The 19,196-nt window shown below is 35.6% G+C and overlaps 5 protein-coding genes across 7 annotated transcripts in view; 2 read left to right on the top strand and 3 right to left on the bottom strand.

Annotated features, from left to right (window-relative positions):
- Positions 1–952: 952 nt before the first annotated feature.
- On the bottom strand, positions 953–4,689 carry LOC145232840 (protein FAM76B-like). The gene is made up of 8 exons (XM_080097518.1): positions 4,527–4,689; positions 3,584–3,757; positions 3,320–3,466; positions 3,104–3,214; positions 2,494–2,873; positions 2,065–2,174; positions 1,857–1,978; positions 953–1,798 (listed from the first exon to the last, which is right to left on the bottom strand). The coding sequence occupies exons 1-8, from the start codon at positions 4,602–4,604 to the stop codon at positions 1,640–1,642; spliced, it is 1,281 nt and encodes a 426-aa protein (XP_079953644.1). The 5' UTR covers positions 4,605–4,689; the 3' UTR covers positions 953–1,639.
- Positions 4,690–5,933: 1,244 nt separating this feature from the next.
- The window catches only part of LOC145232836 (uncharacterized), a 16,745-nt gene continuing 3,482 nt past the window's right edge, over positions 5,934–19,196 (bottom strand). Inside the window, exons 1-12 of one of the 3 annotated variants that reach the window (XM_080097514.1) lie at positions 10,421–10,914; positions 10,167–10,362; positions 9,670–9,791; positions 9,522–9,605; positions 8,787–8,899; positions 8,570–8,627; positions 8,269–8,375; positions 7,713–7,793; positions 6,977–7,463; positions 6,841–6,917; positions 6,709–6,774; positions 5,934–6,294 (exon numbers count right to left, since the gene is read on the bottom strand). In XM_080097514.1, coding sequence (XP_079953640.1) covers positions 6,243–6,294; positions 6,709–6,774; positions 6,841–6,917; positions 6,977–7,463; positions 7,713–7,793; positions 8,269–8,375; positions 8,570–8,627; positions 8,787–8,899; positions 9,522–9,605; positions 9,670–9,791; positions 10,167–10,341 — 1,422 coding nt within the window. In that variant the 5' untranslated portion in view covers positions 10,342–10,362; positions 10,421–10,914 and the 3' untranslated portion in view covers positions 5,934–6,242. Of the gene's footprint in view, positions 6,295–6,708; positions 6,775–6,840; positions 6,918–6,976; positions 7,464–7,712; positions 7,794–8,268; positions 8,376–8,569; positions 8,628–8,786; positions 8,900–9,521; positions 9,606–9,669; positions 9,792–10,166; positions 10,363–10,420; positions 10,915–19,196 lie in introns of those variants that run through there. The other 2 variants (XM_080097513.1, XM_080097515.1) reach the window with 2 other exon arrangements.
- Positions 10,985–15,035, top strand: LOC145232838 (uncharacterized). Its single transcript, XM_080097516.1, has 10 exons — positions 10,985–11,207; positions 11,720–11,838; positions 12,084–12,167; positions 12,479–12,594; positions 12,661–12,727; positions 12,789–12,883; positions 13,324–13,774; positions 13,990–14,069; positions 14,129–14,233; positions 14,632–15,035. The coding sequence occupies exons 1-10, from the start codon at positions 11,054–11,056 to the stop codon at positions 14,678–14,680; spliced, it is 1,320 nt and encodes a 439-aa protein (XP_079953642.1). The 5' UTR covers positions 10,985–11,053; the 3' UTR covers positions 14,681–15,035.
- LOC145232839 (short-chain specific acyl-CoA dehydrogenase, mitochondrial-like) overlaps positions 15,349–19,196 on the bottom strand; it is a 7,727-nt gene continuing 3,879 nt past the window's right edge. Inside the window, exon 2 of the mRNA XM_080097517.1 lies at positions 15,349–16,901. Within this exon, the coding sequence (XP_079953643.1) occupies positions 15,637–16,901 (1,265 nt within the window). The 3' untranslated portion in view covers positions 15,349–15,636. The remainder of the gene's footprint in view (positions 16,902–19,196) is intronic.
- The window catches only part of LOC145232834 (ATP-dependent RNA helicase DDX51-like), an 8,604-nt gene continuing 6,305 nt past the window's right edge, over positions 16,898–19,196 (top strand). The window contains exons 1-2 of the mRNA XM_080097511.1: positions 16,898–17,792; positions 18,082–18,445. Coding sequence (XP_079953637.1) covers positions 17,767–17,792; positions 18,082–18,445 — 390 coding nt within the window. The 5' untranslated portion in view covers positions 16,898–17,766. The remainder of the gene's footprint in view (positions 17,793–18,081; positions 18,446–19,196) is intronic.

The raw sequence follows: 19,196 nt of genomic DNA, 5'->3' as shown, positions 1-19,196 counted from the left end.
ATTTTTAGTGATTTTTTCAAGGTTTCGTTGTTTTGCGGCTCCCTACACACCTAAAAAAATACCGTTTGGCCCCGACAATAAAAAAGTTTGAGAACCACTGACCTAAACCCTGTATGCATAGGTAGACTAAGAAATAGGTCCAGTTTTCTCGAACAGGTTAGTATATTTCAAAATGTTCACAACATGAGTTTCGACCCAAAGCAGGGCTGATCAGTTAAGTCAGATTAATTGCAGTTCTTGACCTGACTTCATTTGAAAATGACAGAAAGCTTCTCACGTACCACTAGTGTTCGTTTATCACGCGTTGAGAATCACTGGTTTAAAGAAACACGAGTAATGTTTATCGGTGTGTGAAGTTATGAAGATGAAACAAATTATAGTTTTTTCGTGTTGACTATTAGAAGCATTCCTGAGTTTAAATATCGGACAAACGAAGATATTTTTTTGGTAAACTAATCTAGCCCCCACAAACATAAAATATTTTAACGCATCGGTCATTGGATGTCTTAAAACACTTGTGTTGATTTTTGTGAAACAAATGGAGTTGAGTCGAAAATGTCGAGACATCTAAAATGGATGAATAGAACCGTTATGGTTCTTAAAGGTGGACCTGGAGACTTACAAAAACCCTGGGAAACAGCCTACGAGCATTTGAATAAACGTCTCTTTCAGGAAAACGTGCTTCAAACCACTAAACGGAACCGCTACTATGAAAAACAGTGGATGAAACGGCGACGGCTCGCGTACGAAGAGACCAAGAGCATTTACAACCAAGAACAGAATAGAAAAATTAAATTTTTATCGACTTTAGCCAGAAGAGACCCTTGGAGACAATAAAATTATGCTTTGTTTTCGTTTTTTGCCTTTGCTGTGAGAAACAACCAGAATAAACTATTTTTTTTGTTGAACAAAAATGTGCTGAAGTAAAATGCAACTAGTAAAAGTTATAAACTTTTGTTTGAGGTCGTTTTATTTTCATTTAATTTGCAAACTGCATGAAACTTTTACCAACATTTGCGACCAGAAACGCGTACAGCTTTAGTGGAGTAATATTTAACATCGAAAGCTGAAACACTGATGTTTTAGTGCAAAAATATACAAAACAGAACAAAAATGCAATGTTTTCCTGTCAGTGAGATCAGACATATGTCCACAAAATTTAAATAGCTCTAGCAGCCCGACTGCAAAGTAATCGTTAGCAAGTTGTGACTTTGTTGTAAAGAGGAGATTATGAACCATTTTTTGAGATAAAATGTAACACCAAGTGTTAACGGCCCTAGTTTGCACTTCCAATACAAATTTTGCTCATTAAATATGTCCCCAAAATCAATAGCTTCCGTTTTAAAGTGCTTCTCTTATAATTATATGCTGCATTCAATTTCTTTAACAGAGAAAAAATTTCACATGAACATTAGCTAAAATGTGCATGAAAAAAAAACTGGAATTGCTGAAAATATTTCCATTAAGAGGTGTCATGTATAAAAACCTGTTTATCAAAAAAGTAGGCAAAAATATTCTGGGAAGGTTGAAGTTTACCTAAGCATAGATAAAAAACAACTTTTTCCATCTATGTTCATATAAAACAAAATCTCAATGCATAGCATGTGCCAGAAAAACGGAAAATGCTGCAAATTGGGCATTATGCTTTGCCTTTGGAAAGCTGTGAAATTTTTTTAAGGAGCTCGTGGTTTTTGGACATTGCTGCTTCTTTGCTTTTGAGAAATTCCTCTTCTTGCGATCTAAGTTTAGCCTGCAGACTCCGTTCTTCTTGGAGATGTTCAACTTTTAATCTTGATATCTGGCATTTCCAAAAAGTGTCATAATTTTTGAGTTGATTAATCATGAATGTGAAATACCTGTTTGTCTTTTTCCAAAAGCGCCTGGTCCTTTTTAGACAACTGTTTCTTCAATGAACTAATTTCCTCGCGCAGTTTGGTAACCGTGACAATATTGTTGTCATTGACAACAGGTACAGCACCTTTTTAGGCAAAAGTAATGGGATTATAACAAGAAATAAATTTGTTGCATAAAACACAAACACTTCGACCAAGCATTGTCAGTTACCCAGTTCCATTATGGATCCATTACGAATTCTGTCTGTAGGTTTAAGCAACATAGAAGGTGTTGAAGAAGCTTCATTGTCCGATTTACTTTCCCCTGTTCCGACAGCCAGTCTGCAACATTTATTAATCTGAATTAAATCTGCCACTATACATTGGGCAAATCTTAGCAGGCTTTCCAAGCATGAAATCAAATGACTCAGCTGTTGAAGAGCTGTAAGCAGATGCAGAATTAAACTTTTTCACAGCAATAAACCTTGTTTCTTTTAACAGTAACAAACAATTGATATTTGGATACTGTTACTATAGCCTAATTGGAACCAAGTAGTAAAATAAACAGCATGTGAATGATTAGTCTAATAAGTAAAAGTTTACCTGTTATTTGCACAAAGTAACCATCCCTAAGAACAGAAAAAAATTGAACTATTTTTACCTTGGTGTACTTTTGTTGCTGTCCGGTTTTGTGGCACCTGTAGCTCCCTCTGGTGTTGAAGTTTTCTCACTTTTTTCTGGTGTCATAGTCTTTTCGAAACTCTGAAGTTTTGACTCAAATGAACTCCGGCTGTGCTTATGAGTTTCCTTTTCTCGCTTTCTATGTTCCGCTTGAGCCTTTCTGCTATTATGTTGTGCTTTCTTGCGAAGTTCATCTCGGGAAGCACTTCGCTGTGATGATGATGACACTGTTTTTTCCTCGGAACGAGCTCGCTCTGGTTTGTTGGTTGCTCTGTAATCTTTGTCCTCCCCAAAGAGATCTTTCCAAACTTGGTCGCAGCTGTTCGGACTTGTGGATTTTTCCAATTTGCACTTTTTAGTCTATTTATTACATAACAGTGAAATAGAAACACCATACTAGGAAAACTTTTGATGAATCGTTAAACCACATTTTTTATAAAAAACAGAAAACACAACAACGGCAACAGTTAAAAAAGTGTAAATGTTGCATACTTTTTACAAAAGCATTAGAATTTAAAAAGTCCTAAATTTGTTACTGTGATTCTTTATTCGAACATTACTGTTTGATAATTTTAACAGTAAACATTTACCTCTTCTTTGTCTGAACTTTTTCCACCAGAATTTCTATGTTTCCTTTTACCCTTTCTTAAATCTTTTTGCAATGTGACATAACAAAGCCAACAAAGAATCAAATCCTGAATCTAAACCATAGAAGATTTTTAAAAGATGAAGCAAAGAGAGTTAAAGCTATTCCAAACAAGCAGCAAAATTTACTTTAGAATAGTAAACATAAAATCTGGTATTACCCTTGCTTTTGAATGGTCAAAAGCAGCTTTGAGATTGCACTTATGGCAGTTGATTGGTTGTCCATATTTCTTTAAACTGCTTGCACATCTTTGACATTTCCCCCCAATAAAAGCAGATTGCAGTTGGCAATATGAGCAGGTTCTAGGCTAAAAACAATCATTTGGTAAAAGCTTCGCCTAAAACCAATGAAAAGTTTATTAAAGGGACCCTTCTATGGGAATAAAAGATTTTTTGTTGTCTGCGGGGAAAGGCAAGCAACCTACTTCGCCATGTTCAAGAAAATTTTTGTCACATCGATCACAAATATCCCGATTCACAATATTCTTGTTTTTCAAATCAGTGAGACAGTATTTGCAATTCACTGCTGAAACCGTTTCTGCTTTACTTTTCTTCTTTTTCGGTTGTTCATCTTTTTGTGCATCTTTAGTGAGGCAATCCTGAATATACAATACACTTCAAAAAAACATTTTACAAAAATACCTAGTTCAGAAATCAGAATCATTAAACTTGTAATTTCTTTCCAACAGAAATATAGTGGGGAACCAGTCTGCACAACATGGCAGTTGCTGACAAGATCTCATACGTGCACGACCGGTAAGTTCGCGTACAAGACCTATTTTAGCAGGCGCAAAGAAAGTGAAAGACCATTCTGCAGAGTATGGCAGCTGCACGCGCTATTTTTTTTGAAAAAAAATGTTTGCACGCCAAGTTTTGGGGTTTGCACGCGAAAATTGGCCTGTCTTGACCTCTTTTACTTGCTTTGCGCCTGCTGAAATTGGTCTTGCACGCGAACTTATGGGTCATGCACACGCGCACGTGGGACATGTAGGTCGTGCACTTGCGAGATCTCGTCAGGAACTGCCATGTTCTGCAGACTGGGTGAGGTCAAGACAGGCCAATTAAACGCCTTTGGTGCACAATTTGTGCGTGCAGACCCAAAAAATGGGCGTGGAAAAATTTTTGTTTTAAAAAAAATCGAGCGTGCACCTGCCACATTCCGCAGACTGGGTGGGGAATGGGGAGGGATTATTGCTTTAAACATTTTTAGCAAGAAACAAAACTCATAGGCACTATTTTTTAACTATAGATTCTTTTATCATTGAAACATCTTAGATTATTTCATGCAACAGGTAACAACTTAATATTAATTACTTTTATTGACAAATCACTTATTTTGATCATTTACAAATTTTTTTGTTTACTCACACTGCAAATTTGCTTTTCTTCCGACAGCTGATCAAACCGAAACCACTGCAGACATTTTGTGCAAGCGTATTGTGCCATAACGCTTCAATACTTCTACAATTTTAAAAACATTTCACAAAAAAAATATACAAGCCTCTACAAACACAAAATCTGAAGGAAATAAAGAAAAACAAAAATCGCCACTTATTTATCCAAGCAGCAAGTCGAAAGTATCCGGATCATGTTATATATACGGCAGTGCAAAATTTACTTTTTGAAAAGGCAAACGCTAACTTCCCTGTTATTTACACATGGTAACCAGCTTTTTTACAGAGGCAAAGGCTAGATTTTTAACTCCCACCAAATTTCGGTTACAGTGTTTATTCGGTTATGTGACGCAGTGCCTACACCCGGAGTTCTCGAACTGTGCGTCGCGACGTTTTGGTGCGTCGTTTCACTTTTCCAGGGGCGTCGCACAATGGTTCTGTTTCGTGGCTTTATGTTGCTGTGTCAATAAACACAACTTTAATAATAAGTCTCCTCATAAACTTTTTTTCGTTGGTGCGGCAGCACAATCTGGCAGCAAAGTTTTCACTGGCAAACAATTGTAAATGATTTCGAACTTATTGTTTAAAGTAAACGCTTCATTACTCTGAAAGTGGTGTCCAGTTGTCTCAACTAAACTTTTTTCCACTGCGGGCCGGATACGTTTAATACTAATTCGCGCGTACCGCATAGTTTACATGCCCTATAGTGCCGTCTTCTCAAACTTAGCCCACGAGGCGATTTTTATAGGGGCGCCAAGATATGTTCTTTTTAAAAACCCTTTAAAATCTGTTAAATTGTATAGTTAGTCTCATATTACAAGGAATGCTTGTACATTACGTCACAAGTAACACAATAAAGCAGTGGTTCTCAAACTGTTTTTTGTTGCGATTGCGACGCCTCTGGAAAAGTTTTTTGGACTTGCGACGCACCAGCAAATAAAAGTTAATGAGGAAACTTATTATTGAAGTTGTGTTTATTGATACAACAACAAAAAGCCACAAAACAGAACTACGCCTTGGAAAATTAAAACGACGCCCTTGGAAAATTAAATCGACGCACATGTGTAATCACTGTTATGATTTGTAGCCCAGTTTCTGTTATTGAACTGAATTCAAACCAATGTTAACGACCCAAAGGGGTAATTAAACATTCTTTTTACGGGATCACATTCCCATTTCTTAATTTCCTGACGTCATAGCAGGCAGTTTTCCTTTTTTTAGACAGAGGAAATTGTTGTGGCATTAAGAAAATTTTCAAATGATGTGAATAACTTGCGATAAGAGACGCAGCTGGATAACTGATTGAAGGGCATAATTGGATGTAAACATTCAGGCGTTGCCAACCCACTGGGAAAAAAAACGTAACAAAACCACACACCACTTTTAATCAAAACGAACATTTGTATTTTTGAAGCACAAGATAGTGTTTCTTTATGCAGTGAATCATAAGCACCAATTCGCAAGCAGCTGTGAGGTGGTGTGTTGGCAATTGCAGTTAAATAACAATAAAACTTATCTTTAAGAAAACGTTTTTTTACTAATGGAAATGATTAATAGGTAATTGTTTAAAAAATAGTGTTGTGAAAACAAAATATAACGAATAAATAACAAAATATACATCTGAGAACTTTGTGCAAAACAACTATAAATTTGAAGAGCAAAATTTTTCCAAACACACAGTGTTAGTAACTCATTTCTGATACAAACTGTTGTCTGAGATTTTATCACCGCGTCGAAGTTTGCTGCAAATGAAATAAAATTTATAAACAATAACTAATTAGTTTAATGAAAAAACTTGATTACGGCATTCCTTATGTGCTTGCCCAATTCTTAAATGTTGCAACAGTTTATCAGCATAGGAAAAAACCTAATTAGATTAATTTGAATTAAATTTAAAGGTCAAAATAACATTTTTTTTAAATGTTTTACCTTTGTAGAAATACGACATCAGTTAAAACACTGCTAAAATCAAAACTGACAGTAATAAAAAGAAAATGTCACATCAATAAAGTAGAACATATATTTTTTAAACGTATATACATACAACAACACAGTTAATAATCTCCATTAAATTTCATTCCAATGTTTTAACAGTCATTTTGCAACAATGTTACTCTACAGGCCCATGTAAATTGCACTTAATTTGCCATATATACCTGTTCAATTTGGGTTCCCTGTAGCAAATTGATGCATTTCTTCTTAAAGGTCTGCTCCCCTTGCGACTGCAGGTAAAAATAAACGTTTTGGGACTTAATTTAAGATTTGGTATGCACACAAAAACTTTTTACCTGTTTGTTATATCGGAAAGCCCAAACGAATTACGTAGACTTAAATCATCTTTGTCCGATGTTGGTTGGTTTGTAAGCTTTAAGATCAAATAAATGAGCAAAAAATTTGGATTAGAAACAGTTTTCAAAAACCTACCACGATTTTCTTATCAGGGTTGGTGAGAAAACTGTCGTTGCTGCAGTTTAAAGAATCACCCAAACCCACATTTTCCGCGAATGTTACCTCCTTTTTCGTTTTCCCTCTTTTTCTCGACTTTTTTGTGGGATTGTTCTGTAGATTGCTTCGAACCTGCTTTGTAGGCTTTGTGGGTTTCCCAGTGTTTTTTAGTTGCGACCCTGATTTTGTTTTTATCCCTGTTTCAGATGCATTGCTGAAAATAGAATCTCCAACTTCAATCATAGATTCACAGGGGTCAGTGAAATCCATTGATTGCTGGCTAAGAATTGTATCAGTAGTAGTTGCTGTGCTAATGTTAAGTCCATGTTGAGAATCCTGAACATTATTGCCACTTGTTGGTGAAGTGATTTCTCTCTCATTTGCTGTTGAAGTTTGTTTTTCCTTTTCAGATTGTACCACAAAGTCAGAGGCAATGTAAAAAGCTGACTGGCGCCGACTTTTTCTCCTGAAAAAAGGTAGAAGTTGCAACTCATGTCAAATATAGTAAAACTCTGCTAATGCAGACTCACTCGGCCAAAAAAATTGTCTGGAGATACGGTTTATGCAATGTCAATTAGTTAAAACCTTACACTATTATAAAATCTTTGTCCCTCAAAGTTTATCCGAAACAGGTGAAGATTCAGATTAACCGAATCTGGTCTAACTGAGATTTATGCACTAAAAACAGTCTGCTGAGTAAAATGATGTTACAAACCTGTATTGGAAGTTACATTCAGGACTGATGTCTTCCTCACAATTAACCATTTGGTTTGCTTCTAAAGGTGGTGGTGAAGCACTAAAATTAACAAAGTTCAATATATGAGAAGTTTATTAATTATTGTTTGTGCGAATGTAAAACACAAATTGTATTTTATTGTATACTTAATTCCCAATTGCGGTATATTACTAGTTTTTTGGGGGAAAATTGAGAAAAAAATCCAAGTAAAATTCAAGCTAATTAGCAGGTGCTTATATATAACAACCTTTTTTTCAGTTTACAATTCCTACCCAATTAAACAGATTATAATATATGATTAGGTATTATTTTTGGAAAGAGAAAACAATGTATCAACTTAGCTCAACTAAAATTGTGTAATTTAAAATCCTGTAAACTTCTTAAAATACATGCATGTGACTTTGTATTAACAAGCTTGTATGCAACTTTCACCTATTCCAACAAGGTTATGTGGTAACAACAATAAATTAAGCAATGTAGTATTGTGTTTTACTTTTGCGCATCATACTTTTGAAACAGAGCATAGGTTACCCACTTTGTTTCTTTTGGACTCTCAGATTCAATAGAACTAAGTCTTTGTGACATTTCTAATTCTCTTCTTACAATGGATTTTTCCTGAATCATTGTCAAATCAGGATTCCACTACATTCACAAAACACTTTAGTAATTTGGGACAAAAAGTGTCAATTTAAATTATATAACTCCGATTTTGGCCAAAGTATTTTTTTAGAGTTTTTTTAATAATTTTTGAAATAAATGCATTTTTCATGAAATTGTCGGTTACAGATACATATTACTACAATTTATATTCCCTTGATGTGAGTAAACCGTCTTACTTTTTCAAGTTTATCGCTTTGCATTCCAGAAGCTGGCTTTCCCTTTCTAGGTTGTGCACTGTAGAAACACAAAAACAGATTAATAGTTAATACCCTTTAGTTTTTAAACCCAAAAAGAACCAAAAAACAAGGAAATAAATGAAATGTACGCTGTCAATAAATGAAATTTTGAAGTTTTGTTTATTGATATGAGACAATTAAAACCAGATTAACCAACCTGAATATAACCTCATTGCCAAAATCAATCGATTTGTCACCAAAAGAAAGATCTGCATCAGTAATTAAATCGCGGAATGTTGTAAACAATGACATACATTTGTCTCTTTCTTCCTGCAAAAAAATGTTTCCCAAGTTTTGCCTGAACTTTGTTAAAACTGTCCAATGCACAGTGGCGTATCTAGGATCTTTTTAGGGGGACAATAAAATGAAATATACTGTGCCACCATCAAGTAAATGCTGGTTAGCCTAAGGCCCTGTGAAGCCCTTACTCTTTCTGTAAGTAACGAACGTTATAGTCACGATTTGATCGTACTCATGTGACACTTTTAAACACTCGACACAGTTGTTCCTAACAATGGTTGCTTCTTAATCATATTGTAAATTATCTTCACTTGTATGAGTGTGACATAACAAAGCTATTTTAAATCCATTGTAATGTCATACACACAGTTGGACGCCAAGTGGCCTGGATTGGCATGCATTGTTTATTGAGATGTGTGACGAGCATCAATGCGTTACGTCCATTAAACAAAATAGCACACATTGCTATTTACAGTTTTGTCTGAAATTGGATACAATACGAAAAAAGCCGGTCAAAATTTTTTAAGGGGGGATGGGCATCCCCCCCCCCCCCCCCTAAATACGCTAGTGCCAATGCATATTGCTTTCAAAGTTGGTGATAAAAAACTTTAAATAATGCAACTGCTATTTTTTTTCAAAGATACATCAGTACCTTTATTTTTTTAAACTCTTCAGTAATTTGTTGCAACTCCACTTCTCTTGAGTTTAACTTAAACCTTAATGCCATTTGGGTGCTCTGTAAGCACAAAACCAAGTAAAATGAAATCCAAAATGTAGCTTGCATAGAAATCTCTGCTTACCTGTAGTAAATTCATTGACTTTTCATACACCTGAATTTGGTGTTTGCTGATACGTAAAGCATCAACTAGTTCCTTGTTTTTTCGAGACAACGCAGATGCTTGTCGCATTACAAATGATTGCGCTAATAAAAAACAAACACATAATTATGGAACCCATCTTTCAAGCACCAAAAAAATGTTATGGTAATTGTATTACTAAAATATTCTTTGGAAAAACATTATGCAACCCTAAGATTTATAGACAGATAAAGAAGGTTTCAAGTCACAATGCTATTGGTACAAATTCCATCTTTACCACTTTGTTTGGTTTAACCAAGAGACTTTAGTGATTTTGCTAGAGTATATTTAACTAAGTTAAAGCCACCATAAAACAACCATCGGACTTGCAACAAGACAGACACCTTAACAAAAAAAAATATCTAACAATTAATTTTTATTGTGCTAGTATACAAACATTACCAACAAGAATTTTGTATGTAAATATGCCTTGAACTCACATAGACCAAGCTTCTTTTTGTGTCTTTTAACCAAGATGCTACAGCTTCTATCCTGGGAGTCATTTAGAAGACGTTCTTTGGAGTTTCGAGCCTCTATCGCTTTTTGTACAATGCTGTTGTATTTTTCATTGCCCAGACCAGAATTATTTGCAGCATTTTCATTTAAGAAAGACATTTTGTGAAGAATTGCGTCTCACTACAAATAAATCACATTTAACAACTTGTAAACAAAAACTCCAGCTAATATGAACTACCTAACACTTGAATCCAATCTTGTGGATACTTAAATCGAGATTTCTTTAGTTTAAAACAAATAAACGGACACATGTGTCGGACACATCAAATGCATTTGTTTGTTTTTTGACAATTTAACAAAAAACATAAAAACCAAAACACAATTTACGTAGAAATAACAACTTTTAAATTATTATGGTTCGATAATTATCCGAGAAGGTACGGTATATTAGTTTATTTTAATTGCAATAATTATCCGTGAATAAAGCATTGTTTACAAAATTTTAAATTCACCATGACGAAGTTAAGTTTCCCGCCACATTTTTTTATGTTTCCTAAACTAATTTGAAAAATATTTCTGACTGTTTCTGAACATTACTAATTGTGCATTTTATCTACAACGCCCTTCCACTTTTTATATAATAACAGTAAACCACTAGTTGTGTCAATAAACAACATAACACTCACACTTAAAAGCGATTTATTTGTTACTAAATCAAATATTGTTTTGTATTTTATTTTAGGAAACACTGAAAGTAAAAGGGAAAGTTCCCATTCGAACAAGTGGTTCAAAATCAATTGGAACAGAAGCAGAAGCGGCTTCAGTAATACGTAAAGTTTTTGTCTTGTTTTTATGCTGACAGAAGTTCGTAATGGATATTGAGGAAAATTTAGACCAACGTCGTTCTACTTACAAGGATATTGTCCGAAAAGCAAGACAAAATAAAAAGGATAAAGACAAAAGCCATTCAAGTTTAAACAAACGTGAAATCAAATTTCTAAGAAACAAAAAGAAAGATGGGAAAGGTATGATGTGTTATAAATAAATGAATTTTACTGATTTCAAATATATTATAACAATCCTAAATATCCAACGAGATATGCCATTTTGGATAGTTTACCCTATTTTGTTAAATTTTTGGTACTACAGGCAAAATTACCATACAGAACAGAACAGTATGTAACTTATCTTTCCTTGAAATTGAGGTAAAAAAAAGTTTCCCAAATTTTTGTGCTTGCACTAAACTCAACCCAAATAAACTTCCAACATCCCAGTCTGCAGAGTGTGGCTGCTTTTTTTGAAACAAATTTTTGCACGCCAAGATTTGGGGTTTGCACACGTAAATGTTGCACCAAAGGCATTTAATTGGGTTGTCTTGACCTCTTTTATTTGCTTTGCGCCGGCTGAAATTGGTCTTGCACGCGCATGTGGAACATGTAAGTCCTGCACGCACGAGATCTCGTCGGGAACTGCTATGTTCTGCAGACTGGCCAACATCATAATAATGTCTAGCCTAATATTTTCTTCTTTAAAACAGACTCGTTTGTAATGAGACAACTGGCTGCGATGGCAGAGAAAAATAAGCAGTTAGCAACATCCTTGGTGCAGTCAAAACATCTTAACAATGAAATGGAACAATCATTAATGGATACACAGGTTAATTAGCATTTTTTATTTTTGTCTTAATATACTATCATAAACACCAAGTGTCAATATACTATCCACAGTGTAACTGCAGCACATTTAATATCTTTCCACGCTTAATTGACAAGCTTTATAGCAAGTCAATGTTGTTCAGTTTTTTCCGGCAAGTTGAATATTTGAGTGCAATTAAGTTGCTACGATTGTTTCCCTGAGAGAAATAAACTCAACTCAATTTGAATTTATATTGTTTTTTGCAGCACACCCAAATGGCAATGTTAATGAAATATAATTCTAAGCAAGTTGAGATGGAAGACATGCAGGAAAAACTGTTGAAAGCTGAGGTAATCTATGTTTTTAAAACATCTTGCCATGTTCATGGACAACATATTTAAACACAATCATTTCCCCAAAAACTAGTTATTGACATCGTGATTTCATAGAACGCTATATATGCGAATCTGTTCATAAGTTTAATGGTGAAAATAACTGCCCAAATAGACCTAAAAAGCGACATCGGCAAAAGCTCATATTTCAAGTGTTTCGGCAAATGCTCATGCCATCATCAGTGATATTATATCACTGCTTTTTACGTCTATTTGGGCTGTTATTTTCACCATAAAATCGTGATTTCAGTATCTATTTTTGCCTGCAGACACAGAATAAAAGGCTTAGTAGATTGCTCACAGATGTCAGGAGATTATTGGATGAAAACTTGATATGTGATGATGAAGGTCTCGACCAATCGAATATAAGTGAACAATCTTTAAAGTAAGACATTGGACGTTTTTGTTGTTGTAAAATACCTTTGTAATGTAAACTTTAAAAATTGTGCAGAACACAAAAGCCACAGAGAATAAAGATATTTTTTGATGAAAAAACCACTAATACACAGCTCAATAAGGTATGTACTAAGTTGTTTGCCTTTTGCTTTTAATATATATTTCTAATGTAAATGTTTTTAGTCTGACGGTTTGGAAGAAAAAAGTATTGCAGATGAAGAAATCAACTTAAGTAATAAATCAACTGAAGTTGAAATGTTGAATAATTCCTGTGATAGGTGAGTGATGAACAACATGAAACGGTATATTTGTAGCTACTAAAAAGTGTTTGGTCCATTGCACTGAAATATCTTGTGTTGACACTTGTCACATTCCCGCTTCGAAAACTACTTTGTGCTTGTCTATTTTTAACGTTTTGGTGCATCCTTTTTAAAGTAGTTTTTTGTTGTCTATCTGTTTGCAATGAAGCCTCTTTATATCAAGATGTCTCTAACCCATTTAAACACATTGCTTTCAGAATACAATACCATAATCTATGTTGTCCATCTTTTTCCAGAAGGGTTATGTACTATAACCTTTGTGTCAAATAAAAATTAGTAATAAGATAAGTTTTCTCAAACTTTTTCTTGTGATTAATGAGTATTTGTAACTGTAATATTTCTTTTGAAAACCTGAAACTGTTGTATTTTTAAAACAATGGTGTTTTTTGTTTGCGCAGACAATCTATAGTGATTTCCGACACAAGTTTTGATCCTGACAATTTCATGTTTGACTTCGAAGAGCAAGCAGAAAATTTGGACAATTCCACAGCACCCAGTCCAGCTACAAATGGCAAAAGGCGAACGTCTCATTTTGCATTTCAACCTAAATCTGGCAAAAAACACAAACGAAGCAGCAGTCAGTCTCAGTCTCCAAGAAAAGCTAACACTGAAACAGAAGTCACTGATATCCCTGAAGACACGCCTGCAGCCCACAACTTAAGTATTGCTACACCATTAGCACCAAGACTGTCTACAGCAAAATGTTTAACACTGACTAAATTGGATAACAATGCTAATCAACAAAACCCTGAAAAACCAGCTGGTGGAAAAACAAAAAGAGCTCGAAAATCAAGGAAAAGTACGAAAGCAGTTAACGTTGAGGAAGAAAAGCCAAACAAAAAAATAAAGGTAAATTTGAACTTATAAAGTGCGTTTAATGGTGAAAATAAGGCCCCAATAGATGCTTTATATTCCAAACGTTTTTGGCAAATGCTGTAATTTAAAGCATGTCGCTTTTTACATCTATTTGGGCCATTATTTTCACCATTAAACTTATGAACAGATCCGTATGTAGTGTTCTAATGTGCATTTTTATGCTAAAAGCCAACCTTAATAATTTTTAGCTGGAAAGCATTGAAGAGAATAAAGAAAACAAATCGGTTCGCAAAACATGGCCTCTATCAGAGCCAGAAGACACCAAGAGGTAACTTACCACTAGTGATGTTTTAAATGTCACATAATGTGTTATTTTTTGCCATTTAGCAAGCAAACCAGGCGCTCAGAGTCAAAAAATGAGCCACAAGAATCAGGCGGAAGAAGTCGTCGGAATAAGAAACAAATTAATTATCTCGAACCTTCGTTGGGAAAGTAAGAAATTTTTGACATAATTTTGCACTTCAACACAAAAACATTTTCATTTCTCCCCAATATACCACAAAGCTTATGCTAAACCATACAAAGATCATATAATTCACAGTATGCCTGGCCAATTTAAGGCGCCACACCCAATCAGCCAGTCACCTAGCATTCACCATATGGCAAGGCTTGGCTAGAAAAATCTAGCCTGTGGTGGGATTCGAACCTACAACAGGAGTCTTTTCCGGGAGTTGTTTATGTTAAAAAACACATAAGATTGCTTTTATATCAACTTTACAGGTTACATTTCTGAGCTTTGGTCTTTAATTACAAACTACATGCAAACAACAAAGTGAAGTCCCCTTTCAAAGTGCTGTGGCTATCATATTACTGTGTTGTTGTTTTTTCAGAAAATTGAGACAAGGCGACAAGATAGGGGATGGCTGGTTGACAAAATAAGTTCTCTTACTGCCAAGACAAATCCCAGAAAGGACAATATTTTACAATTTAAACCAGTGGTTCTCAAACTCGGTTTTCGGGGCCGCATGCGGCTCCCAACTACTTATTTTGCGGCTCGCGCCAGACCTCAGAAAACCACCAAACATTGCTATTTTAGCTTTCAAAGTAATAATCTTTAGTGATTTTCTTAAGGTTTCGTTTTTTTGCGGCTCTCTACACACTTAAAAAATACCATTTGGCCCCGACAACAAAAAAGTTTGAGAACCACTGATTTAAACCTATTTTATCAAAATATCATCGCTTTGTTTGTCAATTGATTCTCACTGGAGGATTTGTATTAAACTTGTGCATGTTATATGTACCTGTGGATTGGGATCTACAACCAGTGGTGGGATTGAGTCGGTTCGTACCAGTTCCATAGAACCGTCTCACGAAATTTTATGAGATTAGCGAACCGGTAAGCTTTACTGGTTACCGTCAATGGACTTTTTGTAACAGAAGCGGTTAAAAAATATGATTTTTGTGATAGAACCGACTGACAAAAAAATGAATCCCACCACTGTCTACAACTCAAATGTTGTGACTTTTTTGGTTTGTCATTGCATTTGCAATAAACAAGAAGAATAACTGAAAAATGGTGGTCAATTTCAAATCCAAGAAACATCATGTTGCAGAAATTACTGAGTTTATTCTAATAATAAACCAAAACATAAAAATTTTAAGTACGAAGAAAGCTGCATTCGATTTTTAGGCAATGCAAAACCGAGTCAGCAAAGCATATGAAATGAAACTTGAATTGTGCTCCAACATACACAGGGATTTTTACCCACAGACCATTGTAAGAGTGCCCACAAAAAATTAAGAAAATATATATCTCTTACAGCCCCCCATTTATATTATATATATACCCTGCTTCAAAAAATTAAACACCTAAAAAACCAAAAATCACAAGCTGCTCAGTCATATTCTTTGAGCAATCTGCCAGCAATGACAAGCCTTTGAATCTCACTTGTACCTTCATAAATCTCAGTAATCCTCGCATCCCTGTAATGTCGTTCAGCCGGCATATCACTAACATATCCCATGCCGCCCAGGACTTGCATTGCTTGGTGAGCGGCATATGTGGCAGTTTCTGATGCAAACAACTTAGCCATTGCAGCTTCCTTGATAAAGTTATGACCAGCATCTTTCAACCGGGCAGCCCTCCAAACCAAGAGACGCGACGCTTCAATTCGACAAGCCATGTCTGACAACTTAAACTGAACGGCCTGTAACTTGTTGATAGGTGAACCAAAGGCCTGTCGGTCTTTGGCATAAGCAATTGCGCAATCAAGTGATGCTTGAGCGATGCCCAGACCTTGTGCTCCAATCCCAATTCGCCCAGCATCCAGGGTTGTCATAGCAATCTTAAAACCAAACCCAGGCTCCCCAAGCAAATTTTCTTTTGGAATTCTACAATCTTCAAAAATCAGGTTGGCTGTGGATGATGCTTTGATTCCTAATTTATCCTCCTTTTTGCCAAGAGTCAGTCCAGGTGTTGGCATGGGAACGATAAAAGCACTGATCCCTTTGTGCTTTTGAGCTTTATCAGTCGTGGCAAAAACTACAGTTGCAGATGCTTCGTAACTGTTGGTGATCCATGCTTTGGTTCCATTTAAAACCCAGTGATCACCATCTAACCTTGCAGTGGTGGAAGCAGCACCAGCATCAGAACCATTACCTGGTTCACTAAGAGCAAAACAACCAACTTTAGTGCCGCCTGTGAATGGTTTGACATACTGCTCAAGTTGTGCATCGTTGCCCCATGCTTTTATCGGCCCAAGATAAAGTGAATTGTGGGCGCTCATAATTACGCCAGCAGAAGCACAACCCCGACTAATTTCCTCCATAGCAATGGCATATGCCAAGTAATCCATCCCAGCACCACTGTACTGTTCAGGAATGTCCATTCCCATTAAACCAAGATCTCCCATCTTTTTTACTTGCTCTGTAGGGTATCTTTTTTCCTTGTCAATATCATGGGCAATCGGTTTTAACTCATTGGCAGCAAATTCTGCACAGGTTTTCCGCAGCATCTGATGCGTATCTGGAAGTTGATCATTGTCAGCCAGAACAGAAGCTGACCGGATTTGTTTTAATGAACGAAGCAAACCATTTGGCCTTTGAACAGACCGGGAAAGATTTAAAAAGCAATTCATACTGAACAAAATAACAGAAAAGCCTGCAAACAGAAAGGCAATTACAGTTAACTATAATACTTAAATGATTGGTCCGCAATAATGAGTTTTTTAAAATTATAAACAATTATGATTGATCATAGTATGTTAAACCATATGAAGGCTGGTTAGCATGGCTGCTCCAGGCCTCACCCCAGTGTGAATGTATTCATTCCTCTAATCCAATTGTGATTGATTTGACCTTTTTTCAAAGGAACTACCTAATAGTTTGTGAGTGCATAGAAATGGGTGAACTAGCTGGGTAATTGAAAATACAGTATAGTACGTCAGCCGTAGACGCTCCAGCGCTGATCCCAGTTTGAACATAAGGCCATCTCAATTAAAAAGACCATTTACAACATATGTTTACTATTGCAGAAATAAAAATAGATGCGTAAAACGGAAATGTTCATTTCGACATACAGGTCTGTTTGTGCATCATTTAATGACTTACAGCTGCACTGTAGGACACAAATTAACAAAACAATAATCCCGAAACAAAATAATGCTAATAAGAGTACTTTTGCTACAAGTTTATTTTATCCAATACTACATTGGCAGTTTTCATTTAATTTTATGCAGGAATAATATCAAAAACACGGTAACCGTCATGAAAAATCATTTTGTTGCAATTAAGTAAACTGCTACGAGTGGTCAAAGCGCTAAATTATTTAGATATCTGCTACATTGAGAATGAACGCCATTTTTATAGCGCCGCGTAATATATAAAAAAAAAATTTTTGCACAAACATTTTCAGTATGATGTTGATGGGAGGGTAATTCCCTCATTGGGAATAACCACGTGTTAATAAATTAATCAGTGTAAACACAAAGTTATAGCAACATTGCGGAAGGATTTCCGGTGTGTTCATGATGTCCCTCTTCACAATACAAAGGTATGTATACTTGTGTGCAATATTTATATCATTAGAATAACGCAACCAAATTTTGAGGTTACTTTCTGCTTCAAGTAAATCTAAAATGTGCTTTGTATTTTAAATTTTAATTGTACAAGCTATAGCTAATGGTTATATATGCCAATTGCCAAGTTTTTGGCGCTTAAATACGTGGGTAAAACTTCAAAGGGAGCAAAATATATTTACCCAAGCTGCTAGATTCCAAGTGTGGCTTATATTTCAGTTAAAAATATGAAAACGATACTTAAAACCACTTTGTGCAATGCAGATACACTGGTGATGACAATGAAACAGACGAAAAACAACTAAAACGTCAAGCCTCAAAAGCTTTAAAGCAGATTCGCAGGAGAGCAAAGCGCCTTAAACTTGATGCAGCAAAAGAACATGAAGAGTTTGAAGAAGTAAAACCTGAAAACAATGTTGAAAATGAAGAGCGACAGAATCCAGATCCGGAAGAAAAAGAGTCAATTCCAGTGACAGTATTGTCTGAAGAAGATCAAATACCAGAAGGAATTATATTGGATGATGAAGAAAGGACAGAAACATCATCTAGGATTCATTTGAAAAAGGGAATTCACCAAGTGGGAAGTTTTACTGTACTAGGAGAACAAGAAACTGAAAGAGTCCATACGGTTAGGATAGCTTTTTTCGTTTTCCATTTAATGGTGTCACTTTTTTACCATTCCCTACTATTCTTGAAAGAAAATACTTGTGTACCATATGGTGACTGTAAGAATAATTGACGAAGCAACAGTGCTTCCTAATCAAAATCAGTCAACAAAGTTGTTTAACGATATATATTTCACCCCAAAAGGGCATCTTCAGTCATTCTGTGAAACAACGAGTGTAAAAGTAAAACAAACCAAGCAATGAACTAAAACCATATTAAACACAGCAAAGAGATACGGCAATCTGCTACAAGCCCTTGCTGACTATGCAAGATCTGCGACAGAACTGCGTCTAAGCTACACAAAAAGTACACACTGCAACAAGCGATAAGGGAACAGTGCACACCCAGATAAAAAAGAAGGAAAAGCGGAGAGACGAGATAACCGTCTAGTCCACGGGCAACGAAAAAACTCTAGAGTGAACACAAACAAACAACCCAGTCCAAATGAAATACAAAATAAAATCGATAAAAACCAGTAAAAGAATAAAATGATATAAAATAATGAATGGAGTTATCGCACCCTGGGCAAAACCATTTTTTGAATATTAATAGTAGCTTGGGTAATTTTGAGCCACTTTGCTTCACAAGCGTCCAAGTCTTTAAAAGGCGGCTGCTGTAAAAACGTGACACAAAAACACTCGGCAATATCAGGATAGGTGGCGAAGAGTTCAGGGTGTTTAACTGCGTAATGGCGCAACAGCGCTGCATTATCG

The sequence above is a fragment of the Phallusia mammillata genome, chromosome 6 (genome assembly GCF_965637545.1).
Source record: "Phallusia mammillata chromosome 6, kaPhaMamm4.hap1.1, whole genome shotgun sequence".
NCBI lineage: Eukaryota > Metazoa > Chordata > Ascidiacea > Phlebobranchia > Ascidiidae > Phallusia > Phallusia mammillata.
This window is presented reverse-complemented; position numbering and strand designations above follow the sequence as displayed.